The sequence below is a fragment of the Periplaneta americana genome, chromosome 6, assembly GCF_040183065.1.
Source record: "Periplaneta americana isolate PAMFEO1 chromosome 6, P.americana_PAMFEO1_priV1, whole genome shotgun sequence".
NCBI lineage: Eukaryota > Metazoa > Arthropoda > Insecta > Blattodea > Blattidae > Periplaneta > Periplaneta americana.
This window is the reverse complement of record NC_091122.1, coordinates 142,919,184-142,937,754: the sequence shown is the minus strand read 5'-3', so window position 1 is coordinate 142,937,754 and position 18,571 is coordinate 142,919,184. Positions and strand designations below refer to the sequence as shown.

General features: G+C 35.1%; 1 protein-coding gene across 4 annotated transcripts in view; it reads right to left on the bottom strand.

Annotated features, from left to right (window-relative positions):
* The window catches only part of TBC1D16 (TBC1 domain family member 16), a 47,847-nt gene that overhangs the window by 16,123 nt on the left and 13,153 nt on the right, over positions 1–18,571 (bottom strand). For 3 of the 4 annotated variants that reach the window (XM_069829211.1, XM_069829212.1, XM_069829209.1), the window contains exons 4-12: positions 17,850–18,448; positions 15,949–16,080; positions 13,928–14,150; positions 10,099–10,222; positions 7,636–7,775; positions 6,258–6,401; positions 2,772–2,958; positions 1,544–1,650; positions 1,233–1,449 (exon numbers count right to left, since the gene is read on the bottom strand). In XM_069829211.1, the coding sequence (XP_069685312.1) occupies positions 1,233–1,449; positions 1,544–1,650; positions 2,772–2,958; positions 6,258–6,401; positions 7,636–7,775; positions 10,099–10,222; positions 13,928–14,150; positions 15,949–16,080; positions 17,850–18,448 (1,873 nt within the window). The remainder of the gene's footprint in view (positions 1–1,232; positions 1,450–1,543; positions 1,651–2,771; positions 2,959–6,257; positions 6,402–7,635; positions 7,776–10,098; positions 10,223–13,927; positions 14,151–15,948; positions 16,081–17,849; positions 18,449–18,571) is intronic. The other variant, XM_069829213.1, reaches the window with a different exon arrangement.

Genomic DNA, 18,571 nt, shown 5'->3' with positions numbered 1-18,571 from the left:
TGGAAGCATTTACTGCAGAACATTGAACAAGAGCTTATTTTGAAGCTGACATTTGGTAGATTATGTTAAGAAGTAATCCTTATTTTTATTATACACAGAGAGACAGATAATCTGATTTTACTGTGTAAAAATGTACAAAAATATTGAGAAAAAACATTGCATTATTAAGCGGGATTTGGCATTGTTTGCTTAGAGATACGGCAATAACTTTCGAGGGTATTAAATAGATTATTTTCACATGCCTAGACTTGAATGGCGCAGTACCGCACGCACTGGCCGAGAGCTGAAGATAAGCGAGCGCTGGGCGTCATTTTACTCCTGTGTTTATGAAAACCTGTGATAAAGCTAGCACAGCCATGACTGCTAGACGACACTCACGTGTTTGTCTCCTGCCTTGCTTGTCTCGGCTAGCTCCCGTCTCACAGTCAGCTGGTTAGTTCACGTGCGTACTATTTATTTTCTTTATTTGATATTTTCAATACTTTCTTATCAACATACCATCAGTAAAAAATGTGAGTTTATTTGTACTTTCAATGCAGAATCTAACTATATATTTAAAAAATATTTTTTCCTAGCCAAAGGCGTCTTAATGAGGAAAAATCTAAATTTCTGCATTTCCATAAAAAGTAAGAAAATCTGTTTATATGTCAATATAAACTTTAATTTCTCAGCATCAAAATAAACCATGATTTTGATCATTGGGTGAAAGGGTTTCGGAGCTACAACAGTTTAAAGTCGCTAATTTTATGAAAATACGATAAATTTAAATATTTTTAATTTAAACACTATGAAGTTCTGATGCCTCAAACTTTGCACAAAGCATTGTGTCACAGTTCTCTACATACAAAAAAAGTTTCATTGTATTTAGATATTGTAAGGTCAATTTTCTCCATATTTTGGTCGATTTGAGATGGAATAGCTAAAAAATCTTAATTTTAAATGATCTGTTATGTCTTTTACTGAATATGCCCAACTCCCAGAGTATACATTATTTTCTTGTGTCAAAATAAGCACTATTAACCTTTGTGTGTGAAGTTGCAGACTGTTGATAAGGCAGAAGCCATAAGAATATGAAATAGTGTGAAGTTGCAGACTGTTGATAAGGCAGAAGCCATAAGAATATGAAATAATATAGTACCCTATGCAAAAAAGATTCTATCAAAATACCCACTTCATTGTAATTTGATACTGATGTAGCATAAACTGTAGGATATGTAGCTTAAAAATTTTACCTTTCTGAGAATGAGTTCACCATCCATGAACATGGCCAGAGAACTGAAGTGGAGAAGCATTTCATCTGTGCGGAGATCTTGCGCAATTACATCATCTGAGTAGATGCTGATAATGGCAAGGCACAGAAAGAGATGGAAGTAGTCTGTAAGGTAGTTTGCCCAACATGCCTCCCACATTCGTAAAGCCTGAGCTTCTGGGAATTCCCTCTTGAAGCATCTGTGATAGAAAAGAAAGTACACTTACACTGGAAGGATTTGTAGTGAAAGACCTGCTCTTGGGCAGAACACTATGAATGAATTAGGTTACTTACAAGAGAATCCATCGATGACAGAAAAGAAGTTCCATAGCATCAGCATGGCTCTCTAGGTGGGCGTAGAAGTGAGGTACCATCAAGCGAATTAGTTCCCTCAAATAGCTCTGGAGCATATGCATATATGTAAGAAATGAATACATTAACTGTTTATACGAGCATAATAATGTACCTATCATACAACAGCTTCCTCTGACATTCAGTACACACCTACTCATTTAACAGTCAATTTTACGCGTTTATGTTTATTTCAGTATTTCAGCTGAGCGGCCTAATTGTCATTCTTGTAAATAAAATAGCAAAATTACTTATAACTTACTCAATAAAGTCTTGCTATCACGTGGGGTTGAAAACATAGTTATTTTTCGCTGCTTTCTCCTTCTCTAAACTAGGCTACCAGTATCACTGTTGTATGCTTTGCTCTCAACATCATAACTTTTCACCATATCTGATAACACGAGACTTTCTTCTGATGAGAAGTTACTTACACATTTAGCCATAGTGATTGCTGATTGGCAAAGAATCTAAATGCAAGTTACTCCATACTACTTCTTCCCAGCTGATGACGTAACTTTAAAGATGTCTTACTAAACATTGGTTGGACATTGTTTAATCAACAGAAATTCGTACGTAGTAGGTACAGAGTAACAATTAAAAAAAAAAAATTTTTTTTTTCAAAATAATTTTTAAAATATGCACACATTATTGAAGCTTATTTTGGTAAAACAATTATTTCAATATCTGTATTACGATACCTTTAAAGTTACGATCTTTAATGTAAGATGCTGCACATGGTACTGCATTGCATATTATACTTTTAACTACTTTTTCCTGCTAACTACATTCTAAAAATTCACTTACATCATAATTCTGAAGCTACTGAAGGGAATTTTATTAAGTTTTTTTTTTTTTTGCATGTTTACATACATATTATCTACAAAACTGACCACAATGAAGCCCCTCTGTCAGATAATTCGTCTACAAAAAATAATTATGAACCAAAATGCCTTGCAAGATCACAATTTTAATTTCATATTTTCTGTCTCCTTTGTTTGGCTCCTAATTATCCCACTACGGACTTAAATTTCGTGTGATTTATTTAGAAATTACTGGGTTCCATTCAAGATTTACAATATGACGAACATTTTTTGTAAGATATTACAGATTCCAGTGCCAATACTTGAAGATTTAATTTCAACATAATTATAAATGTAGACATAATGCTCACCAAATTTTTATCCATATCATTATCAGTGGGTGTGCAGACAAATATGGCTTTCTGCATGAGGCCTACAAAACACCAAAATGCATCAGATTCATTCTGTATCTCAGCTAGCACAGGAGCAAGAAGGTCTGACATACCCTGCGTATATCCAAACCCTGGATTGTAAACTGCGTAATTAAGTAGGATGTTCCTGCAACAAGAAGTAATGACGAAATGTATAAACAGCTATAAACTGGAATGTCTGTAAGAAGCACCAATAAGTGAATGTTTGCTTTATGATAAAGAGCAATTTAACTATTAATTGAGTGCAGTGAAAGAGAAAAGATGCAGAACATAAAAGAGCTGTTTGAATACATGAATGTGGTAAGTAACATTAGAACGTTGTAATAAAAACAGAAGAAAATAAATAAAACGAATAATTTTATTTTTCTTACTCTTTCATCCTTCAGACAGCATTTCAACATAAATTTTTACTTTGAAATAGAGAGAGTATGTAAATGGTTGTGCCTGGAGACACTGTCAATGACATTGATTTCATACACTTGTTACTAATTTTGCGAAAATTAAGGTATATATTAAAAATACAAGTTTCAATTCAGCCTATTTCAATTGAGGCAGTTAGAAGTAAACAGGTGTATGTGACATTTCTAAAAAAAAATATTTGAGAGCATCCAGGGTAAACTAAAGCATTTAAAATTTTATTGGTAAAGGGATATACAGGGGCGGCTTGTCCATAAGAGCTGTGGAGCTGCAGCACTCCCTACTTTGACAGGAAAATAAAAATAATATTTATTTTAATTTGTAAAAGAATTGTTACAACTTTTGTTGGTAAATTGCTTTATATTTCATCTGGCCGGGAATTTGTACTATTATTTTGTACATAATCTTTTTGTGCGTCGACTGTACTGGAGTGGACACTGCATTCAGCCGTCTTGGGATCTGCAGGGTGAGACACTCACAGTGAGTGTGTCTTGCACTGTCAGGGGGTAGAGAGGTGAAGGGAGGCAGAGGTAAAATGCCGCTGTTTAAAACCCATATTTCGTTGCAGTGGCTTGCAGAGCCAGGCCACAAGGGAAGACCTTTCCTTCCCTCCCACACTGCTATTATAATGCTACATCAAATGGATTCTGTATTTCCTTGAAACTAAATGGCAAAATTTTTATTTTCTCGTCACATACTTATTGTTGTAGAATCTTATCGAGTTAATATAATGAAATTAATATTCTCTTTTGCCTTATTATTAGGTATATATCCAGCCTCCAGCAGAATCTAATATTTGCCTTAACTTAAAATGATTGCATGAGTAGAATCCTTTTGATATAGCACATAGCCCACACCTGTGGAGTAACGGTCAGCGCGTCTGGCCCGGGTTCGAATTCCGGTCGGGGCAAGTTACCTGGTTGAGGTTTTCTTCGGAGTTTTCTCTCAACCAAATACTAGCAAACTGGGTAACTTTCGGTGCTGGACCCCAGATTCATTTCACCGGCATTATCATCTTCATTTCATTCAGATACTAAATAACCTGAGATGTTGATACAGCGTCGTAAAATAACCCAATAAAATAAATAAGATATAGCGCTTAAAATACAAGAGAGACTACTTTTCCAATTTCAGAAAATTGTTGACCATCAGTATATCCGAGTATTGCTTTGGTGTGATATCTCAGTACCATAACTTAACCAGTGCAAATGTGCAAGCATGAGTGTGTGTGAATTACAGAATATTAATTTTATTTTTCTCAGCTTCCCCTTGCGGAGATGATTGATGTGAAATTAAAGGGTCGTCCGTTACCCGACTTAAATCTTACTCAAGCCTCATCCAGCTGAAATAGTTCATATGTAAGGAAGTTTAACAATGAAATTTACGCTAAGCATTTGTGGTTACGTGGATCTGAACAAAAAAATGCTGTATTTTGTTTTCCTTGTCTCCTCTTTGGTGGTGATACTGCATGGACTAGGGGTGGTGTGACAGATTTAGGACATTTGTTCCTAAAAATTAAAAAGCACGAATCTTCGCAATCTCACCTGAAAAATGTTGTTTCATTGGCTATGTTAGGAAAAACTAATATTGCTGCGCAATTAAGTGAAGCGAACAGAACAAATATTCTCAAACGTAATGAAGTGAGAAAAAATCGGGAAATTATTTAAAAAAATATTGATTGCATCAAATTTTGTGGCCAATATGAACTTCCCCTTAGGGGACATGATGAAAAAACGATTCGAAGAAGCCTGGTGTATGTCGTGGGTTGCTACAGTTCGCAAGTAATCTAAACGAGCCTCTCTAAAATCATTTGGAACATGCCACTGTTTAAAGGTAATTCTAAAACAATTCAGAATGAACTGTTAGATTGCATGTTGAGTGTCTGCCGATCTGAAATTTAGACTGAAATCGATGGTATTAGTTTTTTTTAGCGATTGTGGCAAATGATGCCACAGACATCTCCCAACTAAGTCAAGAAGTTTTGGTTTTTCGATATGTAGTGCATTTATTTTGTCCTATACTTATTAGTAATGATATCAAGAAGTGAAATTTGTATGTAGACTACCAAAATCTACTGCAGCTCCCCCAATCCACAAGTTCACAAGCAGGCACTGGGGATATATCTTTTAACCACATCACATATTAACATTTAAAATTAAAACTTCACGGAATTTATGAAGTTTAGTAACTTTTAACCATATTTTCTCTGTACTTACACCCCTCTGCTTCTGACGGCTCAATTTAATTGCCTTCATATCTGGAAGTATAACCAGTTGTAGCTTTGTTTAGTTTCATGATCTACTCTATATGAATACACTTATTTATTTTGTGTAAGGTTTTAAGTCTGCTGAAAGAAATTTCATTAATAATAAAAAAAAAGGTAAAGGTATCCCCGTAACATGCCATGAAGGCACTTGGGGGGCATGGAGGTAGAGCCCCATGCTTTCCATGACCTCGGCACTAGAATGAGGTGGTGTGGTCGGCACCACGCTCTGGCCGCCTTTTACCCCCGGGAAAGACCCGGTACTCAATTTTATAGGAGGCTGAGTGAACCTCGGGGCCATTCTGAAAGTTTGGCAACAAGAAAAAATCCTGTCGCCATCTGGGATCGAACCCCGGACCTTCCAATCCGTAGCCAGCTGCTCTACCAACTGAGCTACCCGGGCGCCGAAATTTCATTAATATATTATTTAAAAGAATAATAATTGAGATGAATGAAATGTTGATGTTTTCATACACGAAATCTCATGCAGATTCCAAATATGCAAAAATTAATATAGAACATCATTTCACAAAATATGTTCGACGATATGGTAATAACGAACTAGTTATCAAATGAAGAACTGCAGGGAAAATCAAAATGTAGGGTCAAATCTGCCCCACAATTTTTTCCATTAAATTTCTCATCGCATTTACTGTGGAATGATTCATAGAACTTTTGTGAAAAGGTTTCGTTTAAATGATTGAACTTTTCAAATTTGAGGAATTGAATTCTTAAAAATATCTTACTTCATAACATCAATGTTGGGATTGTCCTCGCCAGCAAAGTATGGATTTCCTCTATCTGTACGCACCACATCTTTCTCTACAATGCACTGTACATTACGCCAGAAATTTTGCTGCTGTTCTGGCTCCATTTCCAAGCGTCTGCGACTGTAAAAGAAACAAAGTTTAAAACTAGCTTATTAACATTTTTATACAGATCTAACATAAACACAACATTATTCCATAATAAATCCAGTTTTCGACTTAAGACAGGGTGCACCATTAGCTGAATGGCTAGAGCATCAGCTTTCCATGCTGATAATATGGATTTGAATCCCTGCAGGTCCAAGTGGACAGAGATGGTACTTGGTGGTAGTTTTTTGCGGGGTACTCCTATTTCACCTACCAACTTTTTCCACTATTATTTCAATAATCAACATCATCACGTAGTGCTATGTAATTCGTTCTTCCATGGTGTACTGTGGGCAACACCAGTGGCAGCAAAAAGATCTACAGTTTTGGTGCATTGCTCACTCTTAAGGTAAGCGTTCACTACATCGTATTGCACGCATCGGACGAATCGGAAAAAAACTATCTTTGCTGTAATTGTTATGTAACCGCGTTCACTACATCATATTGGACGCATCGCCTCTCGGCAAATCCGTCCACGTTTCTCGGATGGGCAACTTTTCCAATGCGAGCGATCATGGCCTTCTTTAATAAATCAATTTTAATTGGTCAACTGTTACTATTATGTCGTGCCATGTTCAGTGTCGCGCCAAAATGCAGACGGAAAACTTATTTCGCGTGTAGAAAATTGCGAAGAATTATGCAATTTGAGGCGTTCCCATTACAGTAATCAAGTCGTTTCTTGCAAATATATTATGTAACCAATATTTCTTTCGTTTCTTGCTCTTCAATTAAGACGCATGAAGCAATTACAAATTCTTATTCGCTAACAGACGTAATTAATAGACCTAACCTCAACTCCTCTGCTTTCAGCAATGTCAATATCGTACGACGTCATGTTTTAAACAGCTGATAGGGGAATCCGATGAGGCGATGAGGTGGAGCCGTTACAGTGAACGCACTGAACTTAAAATATCCGTTGCGTGCGATTCGTACAAGGAGTGCGATACGATGCAGTGAACGCTTACCTTTAGATGAATTACGCAAAATCAACTACCTGTCATTGGATTTTAAAAAAAATTAGGGGGGGGGGGAGAACCATGGATCTGTTGGGCTAAGTTCATGAATACATTTCATGGATGGATAATTATACTTTTAAACATTTCATAACCACGTCATAAATAATTAAGCTTTATTTACTTCAGAAACCACATCAAATGAATGAGTACTCTCAATCATTATTATACTGGTCCAGTATAGCTTGTTTACTTACGTAATTTCATGATATTCTTGATGACGAATTTCGAGGATTTGTTCACGTTCTTCATAAGTTGATTGAAAAGTAAAACAGTGTAGAAGGAATGGCCAAACAATGCGCCGCATGCTTCGCTCCAAACCTCCAAAAAAGATGCCCTGCACAATTAAATATTGCATGTTATATCTTTGTATTATTCTAATGAACAAACAAACTATAAAATGACAATAAAATCTGGTATTTACAATAAAAATTTCTAAGTATGTACAATTTTAGTTCCACTGTTCTGAAACAATAAATATGCCGATTGATAAGTAATGCACCACATATATACAGTAAATATGAAAATTACAACTGAGTTAGCTTCGTTTCCCACACTTACTTACATAATTTTTCTGTAACATTTCCGTCACTTTGTAAGGCCTTGCGTCAATAAGAAACAACAGGATATATGTCCCGATAATACAGTTCTTGCACTGCTTAAATAATTATCCTAGCTCTTACTTACAAATCACTTCCACACCATTAGAATTAGGCTTCCGTGTAATCCATCATGTCCTGTCAATTTGAAAGCCTAAAAACTCATACTTATGCACCAGTTAAAAATGTTGTATGATAAAAGTCATCCTTCAAGGTCCCATGGAGATGAAAGTCTGATTGTGAGGTGGACAGACAGAACTGTCAATATAATTTTTTCACGAGTCCTCAAAATTGTGTAAGGATGGGCACTGACATAGTAAAGCACAATTTCTGTCAGTTTCTTGTGTGGTCAAACTAGCCACAAATGTTTTAATGTGTGTATATGTCGTCTGAATAGATAGTTTCTCCTTCCTTATGCATTACATTCATAAAAATCACACCTTCACAATCTCAAAATATAGTACCCACAATCTTTTCAGCTAATTCAGTTTTGAATTTTTTCTTCTAAGGATATTCAGATTTTTGACTCACTTGAAAATAAGTGGAAAATTCAACATAATAATGATATTCACAAACTTTATAATCAACTGTCAATTTTAGATGTAATACAGACCAGAAGATTAAATTGGGCAGGACATGTTATACATATGGATGACTGCAGCAGCGTAAAACAAATATATATGAACACCTTTAACAACAGAAGGCCACTGAGAAGACCTCGAAGTAGATGGAAAGATGAAATTCAGAAGGAATGCATGCAAATGGGAATTACCAACTAGGAGGAACTAGCAAAAGACAGAACAGAGTGAAAGCTTTTTGTGAAACTGACATGGAGTCGACATGCTCCATAATGTCCTTTGATTGACTGATTGATTGATTGATTGGAGATTCAGACATTATTTCGTCTTTCATTTCGTAATTTCATAGAATTAGTTTTCTTTGAATTTTATGACTGATTGTGATGTTTTGTAAAATATATTTCATACACACCTTTCAGTACTTAATATACTTCAAAATCTTGTTTACATTCTCTCAGCTGATTGAAAGGGCCAGTTTCAGTTCTTGGCTTCTGGTTTGTCATTCCCAACTCATGAAAACATCAGCATGACGCAACATTTCTGCCATTATAGTTGTGAGTTATCATGGGGCAACCAGAAGTCGGAAAATAATGGATCACAGTTTTGCTGTTCCTGAAGTCTTTGCTAGATCAAACCAGTGTCTGACAGTAGAATGTCTCTTTACTGCAAATGTTCCATATAGTTCACAGAGACGTTTGTGAATATTCCTCATAGTTTCCTGTTTAGCAACAAGAAACTCAACCATGGTACATTGTTTGTAATGTGTATCACTCACAGATTCCGATATCTTCCAGCAGTACTATATTAGAATTATTTTCGCGGGAAACTTTTAAATTACAACTGTGTAAAATTTCGCATTTCTAGCATTTTTGTAGCTTGAGAAAAAATGTGATGCATTGCTTATTGGGCAACTCCCATATAATGACGCCATAAATTCGACGTAACAAAATACTAATGCATCTGTTCAATGTCTGAACTGCAACTTTTAAAACTTTTCTTTACTTCTGTTGATAATTTGGAGATTTAAGTTATAATTCACTTAAGAAAGCACATTTTTGTATTACTTCAATTTCTGTACAGCATAATAGGTCACATTTGGAATGAAAGCACATTTATTTTGAAGGGGAAAAATGTACAGGTACAACTACAATATTCCTAAGTACAATGGCTGAACATACAGTTCATTATGTTTCACCACAAAGCTGTTCGAATATGGAAAGTAAATCTTAATGAAAGAATAATAACAACTTTCAATTGAATATTCAATCAACTTAGCTAGTTTAAACAATGCCACTTTATTAAAAGAAAGGAATATAAATTAAAGCATATATTTATCTTGAAGATAAATATGAACTAATATAAGCTCTAAAAATACAACTCTTCATGCATTAATTATTAGTGCATTAGAATGAAGCCAAATGTTAATTACAAGCTTTGCATTATGTGATTATCATCACTACCAAACCTCTAAAATAAGCAGTACCTTCCTCAGGGTCAAGTCATCCTCCAGCTGCCCATCCTCATTGAGGAGGCTGAGCCAGGTTTCTTGCCCAACAGCGGGCACCAAGCCTTCCTCAGGATGCAACTCTTCCTGGCTCACCTCTGGTCTTGATCACCATGATCACCACCAGAAAAAATTATTAATAGTGAAGAAATAGCTGTTACTTACAAGAGAGATGAATGGTGTAATTGTAACAAGCTGTGCAGTATTTCTAAGCCAGCAAAGAATGAAATGCACAAAATACAGACCAGTTTGTACATGGCACCCAACATAAGATTAGTTACTAGCCATAATTTTAGTAGATCATACTATATGGTGAAAGCAATATACATGCAGTTATTTATCACATTTCCAGAGTATAACCCTAGATCATATATACCCAGATAGGTCAGCCTTATAGGCTTTGACATTAACAAATTTTGTCAGGTTTACTATGCTGCCATCTAGTTGTTACATAAGGGGTCACGTCATAATTCCCATTTGAATTGCATTAGCGACTGTACTGCCATCTCGTGTTCATTTACGGCGGACGGGTGGCAATCCTGGTGGTTGTTCTCTTCAAAGTGCTACCAATTTTAACATAGCGTGAATTATGTTACATATATGATCTAGGGTATAACGAAAGGTAGAGCCTTTTCCTTACTAGCTAACCAAAAGATTCACCACTAAGTGATAATAATAAACAAGAAATAAAATCTAAAAATTTTCTCGGGCTTCCAGCCAGGTCATAAGTTGGTGATCCACCGATGTTTCGAGGATGTTCATCTTCCTCATCTTCAGGGTTAAATGATATCTAAGGGTACCCAGCTCCTTAATTTATAGTGCCAGAGGGAGGAGTCAGCTGAAGAACTGTGCGCTGATTGGCTCTTATTAGTGCGGACTGCGGCGTGAACGTGGCCGACGTGTTGTCTTGCTTTGTGCTGTTCGGCTGATTGACCGCGGGTCTCACAATGGGCTTGGCGGACGAGTTCTTATGTATCCTCCGTAAATGACGGCCCGTCGTCTGGGCATTGAGAAATTTAATAGCCGGTGCCCACGCCGCGCTTAGTTGGAGACCCTAGTCCCGATTCAGGTTACTGCATTCCGCCGCTATGGCCAGGGTTTCCTTTACTCTTCTATCCCAGTAGCGCGAACACTTCGCCAGGACCTCGGTGTTATTAAAATTAGCCCAATGGCTTTTTTCAATAGAATGTTCAGCCAATCCGGATTTTTCGGGCTGCATTAATCTGATGCTGGGTACCCTTAGATATTATTTAACCCTGAAGATGAGGAAGATGAACATCCTCGAAACGTCGGTGGATCACCAACTTATGACCTGGCTGGAAACCTGAGAAAATTTTAAGTTATCACGTCACCAGGAAAGCTTCAGTAGTTAAGATATGAAATAATTGTACGTATTCATGTAGGAATTGAGTTGCTCTCAGTTTGGATAGTGTTTAATGTATTATTTATTTAAAAAAAAAAACACACCCACGCACACACAAATAATAACTTACTTACAAATGGCTTTTAAGGAACCCGCAGGTTCATTGCCGCCATCGGTTCCTTCCCTGTACAAGATTAATCCAGTCTCTATCATTATATCCCACATCCCTCAAATTCATTTTAATATTATCCTCCCATACACAAAAATAATAATAGGTAACTAATATGTGAGTGTATCATATCAAAAATTACTGAGGATAAATGATTAGAGTCCGAGAAACACAGAGTTTAAATTTGAGCACTGTATGAAAGAATGATCATGGCTGAACTTTCAATTTGCTCTCTTGAAAAAATTTACTTTATGTGATCCTGATCTTTTTTCTCCCCAGCTTTCAACCTATTATTACAACTCAATATATGATTCTGATGATATATGTAAAAAAAGATAAAGAAATACTTTCTGAAGTATAAAAATTTGACAAGAGAAAAAGGAAGAGAACACAAATAAAAGCCCTGCAATCATTATGTGCATACCCTGCAAAGACGAACTGTAAGTTTAGATCTGTACAATATGCTGTAAATACTCCAAAGCCTCCCATTTAGAACATACAAGTAGCAAGTAAGGCAAAAGGCGTCTATGTGAAAATGAGTCTTGCACATTAGGACTTTCTTCTGCAACCCACTTACTTGAACAATGCACATATTCCTTAGGTGCTCCTTTGGATAGACAGTAGAGGTCTACGTACATTAGTAAAATCAAATTGTAAAATGTAATTTCTCTTTTATAAGAAGAACTAAAGTAGAGTATTGCATAGAAAAGCATATGCACTGACTCTAACAACAAACAATAACTTGTCATCATTGCTGATTTACAGCTTGCAATGACTGCAAAGGAAGCACTAATTACTAGTGTTGCGGGACTTAATTGATCAATTTCTATTTTAAGATTAATAGATCAAAATATTTAATCGAATATTCGAGCCGGTTAAAATTAATTGGTTGTACTTGATATTAATTATTATTTTATTAATACAAACTCAGAGTAAAAATTCCGACAATATTCGTCTCTCAGAAATTGCTTACTTCAAACACGATAATTCCATTATTTTTGTAACTGCAAAGCAGGTAGCATAGGGCAAATCTTTGCACAAACACTTCAGAAAGAGATTAAGATATGAGGAAGTGACCTGGTCTACCCCTATTGAAAGTTGAGACACAATGCGAAATCCTTATTAAGTTTGTCAGTTCGTCTTTCTAGCATATAAGCCGCTCAGACCAAAAGTGGTGTAAGTCAAAATTGGGTAATGAGATTTAAAGTAAAAATTCTGTAAAATACAGTGCAAAGTAGCAATTAATATGGCCTTCTTGCTATCCACTGACTATTAATAGTTTAAATAAATTGAATATTAATTGATACTTTGCTCTGTATTTTACAGAATGTTTACTTTAATTCTCATTACCTATTTTTGACTTACACCACTTCTGCTCTGAATGGCGCATATGAACTACATATTTTCTGGAATTCGCCCCCCTCATCCCTTGCCATGGCTACACTGTGTGTAAGTGAGAGAGTAACTACCTTCTTTGCTTTCTAAAATTTTGTAACCTGATTACAATAGGGGCCAGTCTGCTGTTCTGTTGCAGTTTCTTTACTGAGTATCTAGACGAAGCTTGTGTATTTAGTTTGCTAAAGAAAAAAATCAGATTTCTTTGGTCTGTGAAAGAAGTGAAAAGTCCATTATGTCATAGGCCTATGAGAATTTGAGAAGTAAACTCGGTGAAACATTTGGATTTAAATTGAACGATCACGGAGAAGTGCTTAACAGAAAAAAATCGTGCATAGTGATGCAGGAAACATAGTTACCAAATGAAGAGCAGCACTTAATTCAGACCATGTGAATGCACTCACATGCTTAAAATCATGGATGAAGCAGTATTAACTAGGCGAGTCTTCATACTTCTTTATTTGTGTTTATCTCAAAAATCCCCAGAGAATTGACACAATGAATTGTAAGCCTACATAATATATATGTTAGTAAATGACTAAAATAGTATTGTTCTGTAATTCAACGAAACATTTTACATTTTATACTTATGCTTATCACCAAACACAAATTAAATTTAACAATAATTGTATGTTACAGTATATTAAAACTTTTTTTCAAATCCATCAAAGCTCGATTAATCGATTAAATTCAAATAGTTAGTTGATTAAATATTTTGAACGATCGAAAGCAATATTAATTACGTATTTGCAATGATCAGGTTGGTGAAGAAGAAAGACCTGGAAGTGCAACATTCACTAAGTAACCAATGTTAACCCTTAGCTCTTCGGTTATCAGTTATCATACAGCAGATACTTCAGTTTGTTCTGTAAGATGAATACCTGCACACCATGAAGTGTCGATATGGAAGCTGAGTTTGGTCAGTTGCTCTAGGTTGTGGGCTGTGGAGTAAGAAATTCCATTCTTGGAGGACTGTGGCCAACCGGTCCAATCCTCCATGATGGAAATGCAGGATTTTGTACTGACTCTCTCTGGATGCAACAACTAGCTGGCCACATGTACATGCACTATCATTGAAGAAAAGACGCAGTGATCTCATCTGACCTGTAACAAAGAATTCTTCATTTCTTCATGGAATTATACTAGTCAGTAGCACTCCATGCACAAATCAGAACTGCAATTAATAATACTCTAAGTTAATTTTCCAGTAATTATGATTATTTCAGACAGATCTGTTAACATTCTAATATTTACACAAAATATAAATAATGATATGGACTTCATTCTATGATTAGTTCTATATACAAAATTCTTATGAAGTTTCATTAATGACAGGAATATTTTGTCTAATACAATTAATTACCATATTTTTATTCCGGCATATTTATTGTATTGGACCTGATTATGGTTACATATCTGGAGTGAAAGGACGTTAAGTAATAAACATCTGTATCTCTACAGTCAATGACAACAAAACAGTGCTAGCTAGATTTTATTTTATTTTATGCTCGACCATGCCAAAATGTACTAATTATACATCTGGTACCAGTCCTTTAATGCATGTCATTAAAGTACACCTACTCATTAAAGTACAGGTCTTCAGCCAATGATAACTCAGCTTACATGTGTTCAGCCAATGAGAAGTCAGCTTTGTACTGTTATAAAACCGCAAGTATCGATTATTCTCGGATATGCAATCGAAAGAGAGTTAGCGAAAAGTCACGGAGGCTGAAATCCAATACTGTCACAGAAGGTTATGTTCTGTTACTATAATAATTAGCGTTAATTGTAAATAATATTCAAATAAATTCAATTTGTCATCTCATTTTTCAATGTCGAATTCAATAATCAAGGTTATAATATTATCAAGTTTAACAGGATTATACATCAAGGTCAATGGCATTATTGTTCCTCGGAAAAAATCAATACTTTCGCGTCTGCGCACATCTCACAATTCACGACCTAGAACAAGGTCACTTCCGATCTTGTCAGATACAAATAAAATGTATACATCTGAATACCGGTAATTTCAAGTTACGCTCGTTTCATAAACATCCATACTCGCTTTCTTAATTACTATCATTATAGGCTCGTTGTATAATGTACTATTATTTTATTAATTGATTTATTTATTCATTCATTATTTAAATTTAAATATACAGAATACAGAATATAATTACAACAAGAGAAACAGAAATAAAATAATACAATCAATATAAAAAGGAGATACAGTAATATTAATAAAATTTGAGGACTGAATGAGCAGCGCTCGTGTTCGGTCGCAGTTCAGATATATTATTAATAGGCCTATAAGAGAATATACAAAATAAAATAAAATAGGAACTAAAATTAAAATTACAGCTACAGTGAAATTATATAATATATATTAATATAAGAGGAATATAGAAAATAAAATAAAATAGGAACAAAAATTAAAATTACAGCGGCAATGAAATTATATAATATAATATTAACATAGAGAAGAATAACATCATACGTGAATAAAGTAGGTCAATTTATGAAAAGCCGAAAGTCTTAATACTTTTCGCCCATACACAAGGGGATTTGCCTGTGGATTTAAGTTTGTACAGACTTTTTTTTTTTGAGAACATATTGAACTGATGAGTCAATATAAACAAGCAAATAATTATGCAAAAAACCTTCATTTCTATGGCAGTGAAATGAAGGTTTTTTGCATAATTATTTGCTTGTATAGATTATTTTACTTCCAGGTACGTTTTTGTGTGTATGGAGCCCTTAAGTAACATAGTTATAGCTGTAAATTCAATTACCTATATTCTAATTAATCAAAAGTTTTTTAACAAGTGTTTAATACACTGAAAACATTTTTTAAAATTTGTTTAAAAGCTAATAAATATATTACAATAAAACTGAACCATACTGAGGTCAACAGAGAAACGACGGCAGCGATGTGTGCGACGAACAATGGGAGATGCTGTTGCACTTTCAGGAAAAGTAAGATTATGTTGAAGCGCCAACAATTCAGGTGAGCTCATCCAAGGTGGTATCTCATCTACAAGAAGAAATTAAAACAAAAGTTATAAAGATGAAGACAAGTCACAGAAAATATTAATTGTACCAAGATTGTTCAAACATAACACTTAAAATTTTGAAGTCAATTAAGTGTATTTACAAATATGAGAAATGAGAAGAAAAGTAACATGACTATGTAAATTAATTAATTACTTTATAAACAATAGGAAATGCATGTTCTTTTTCAAGCACATACATTAACGTCAAAGTGATGATAAGGATAGCAGGGATTCGCTATATACTTTCTATACTTGTGTAACGAAAGAAAAGATATATATGCCATATTTACATGACTATAATACGCAATTTTTTTTAACAAAATACAGTCTTGAAAACTGGGGTGCATATTACATTCACATGCAAACACCCAGACTCGAACAAATTTAAATTAATGCTCTATTTATGCTACGAGATACTCACTAGGAAACTGCTGATGGAAACGACTATAGCAGATTCGTGTTTTCTAGTCTTTTAAGCATTTTTCATTTGTAATTTCATGTCCATTTCTGACAGTCATTATTAAAACGAATATTATTTTTAACTACAACTGACACTCTTTCTTTTATTCTGAGATTTTATGTATACAACCTTTAATAAACACACGTCTCTAAACAAACCATGTGTGTGTATCTAATACTCAGTTATCTTCCTTCTAAATAAACCAAAAGAATCAGCAATAATTATTCATGAAAGGGTGTTTTTATAACCTATCTTGATAATATAATTTTAATCTTGAGTGGTTTTTAGTACAGGTGCCCTATTTTATCAATTAGTAATTTTTTCTGGATTTAAGGATAAAAAAATTGAGGTGCGTATTATAATCGAGTAAATACGGTATTTTTTTTTTAGTAGGTTATTTTACGACACTTTATCAACATCTTAGATTATTCAGTGTCTGAATGAGATGAAGGTGATAATGTCGGTGAAATGAGTACGGGGTCCGACACCAAAAGTTACCCAGCATTTGCTCATATTAGGTTGAGGGAAAACCTCGGAAAAAACCTCAACCAGGTAACTTTCCCCGACTGGGAATCGAACCCGGGCCACCTGGTTTCGCGGCTAGACGCGCTAACCGTTACTCCACAGGTGTGGACAATACGGTATTAAATAGTGAATATTGAATATCAAGATCAATCTTGTTACTAACATTAAGTCTCCAGTACCGGTAAAGACAAATTCTATTATCCATATTTACTCTATTTACCTGCATAATAAATACACTTTTTTTTCGATTTTTATAACAAAAAACTAGTGTGCATCCTTCATGCGAGGAAAAAATTTTAGTGGGGGGGGGGGGGAACATGTATTAAAGATGCGCCAGCTCAAATGCTGAAATAATCGATAGAATATGTAACAATATATAAGCTGCGACTAATTTATATATCGATTGCGTCACACTTAAGACAATCGAGTTAGCAGCAGTTGTATAAACAGATGATAACTTGTAACAATGAATACTGGGACAATAAGACAAGACACTTTATTGTTATTATTAACACTAGCCTTACCTCATTAGGTTCAGCATCATTGCTATCATTTGTCACAGATTCACACTCCTCTATGCATCTATTAGACGGAGGATTTTTTTTTTTTAATTTTAACGCAAAAAATTGGAGTGTGTCCATTATGCAGGTAAATACAGTAGTACACATATACCAGCAATAAAATTAATACCTCTTTATGAAATGTTAATAGCAAAAATAAAACTTTTTAGATACACAACACCCAAAAATGACCAACACACTTTACCTCCACCTGTGCCTGCACCAATAGGAGGAATAGACAAGCTGCATGTAGATGTGAGTGATGGGGATCGACTGATCTGACTCACGGTGTGAATGGTTGCAGTGTCGTCCTCCTGACTCTCTTCTATACTGATAACAGGACTGACGACTGTACCATTGTTTTGTTCACTGTCTACTTCTGGCACTTCAAGCAAACTAGATTCTTGGCTACTCCATCTCCTTTTGCATTCAAGTGAATGTGGTCTTGTTTTCGGCTGCTGTCCACTGCATGTCGACCTGCATCTGCTATCACTATTTGATGTAATCTCACTGGTACATACTGTGGTTGTGTGTGATTTTTGTTCTGTGTGCTGACATCTAGATTTTTCTGAGCAATGACTTGAGCTTGTTACAGGATCTTCCTGTTGCTCGGAGGGAGATATCTGTCCAGGACTGGGATCTGGTTTAGACTCATGCGAATGTTGCACTAACATATTACTACAACTGCTACTGCTGCTGTCTGCTGAACTCTGTCGCTGATAGTCTGGTGCAAGACGACTATCTTCACAATTGTTCTCACGATGGGGGATTGTTGCTATTGGAGTGACTTCCTGGTCCTCTGATCTGTGATATAAAAAGCATAGTATAGTTTTAACACACAAAACATGTATTTTACAATTCATTTTGGTTTTCAGATAAATCTATTGAATATGATAAATTTACTTTAAATGCTCAATCAATATGGTT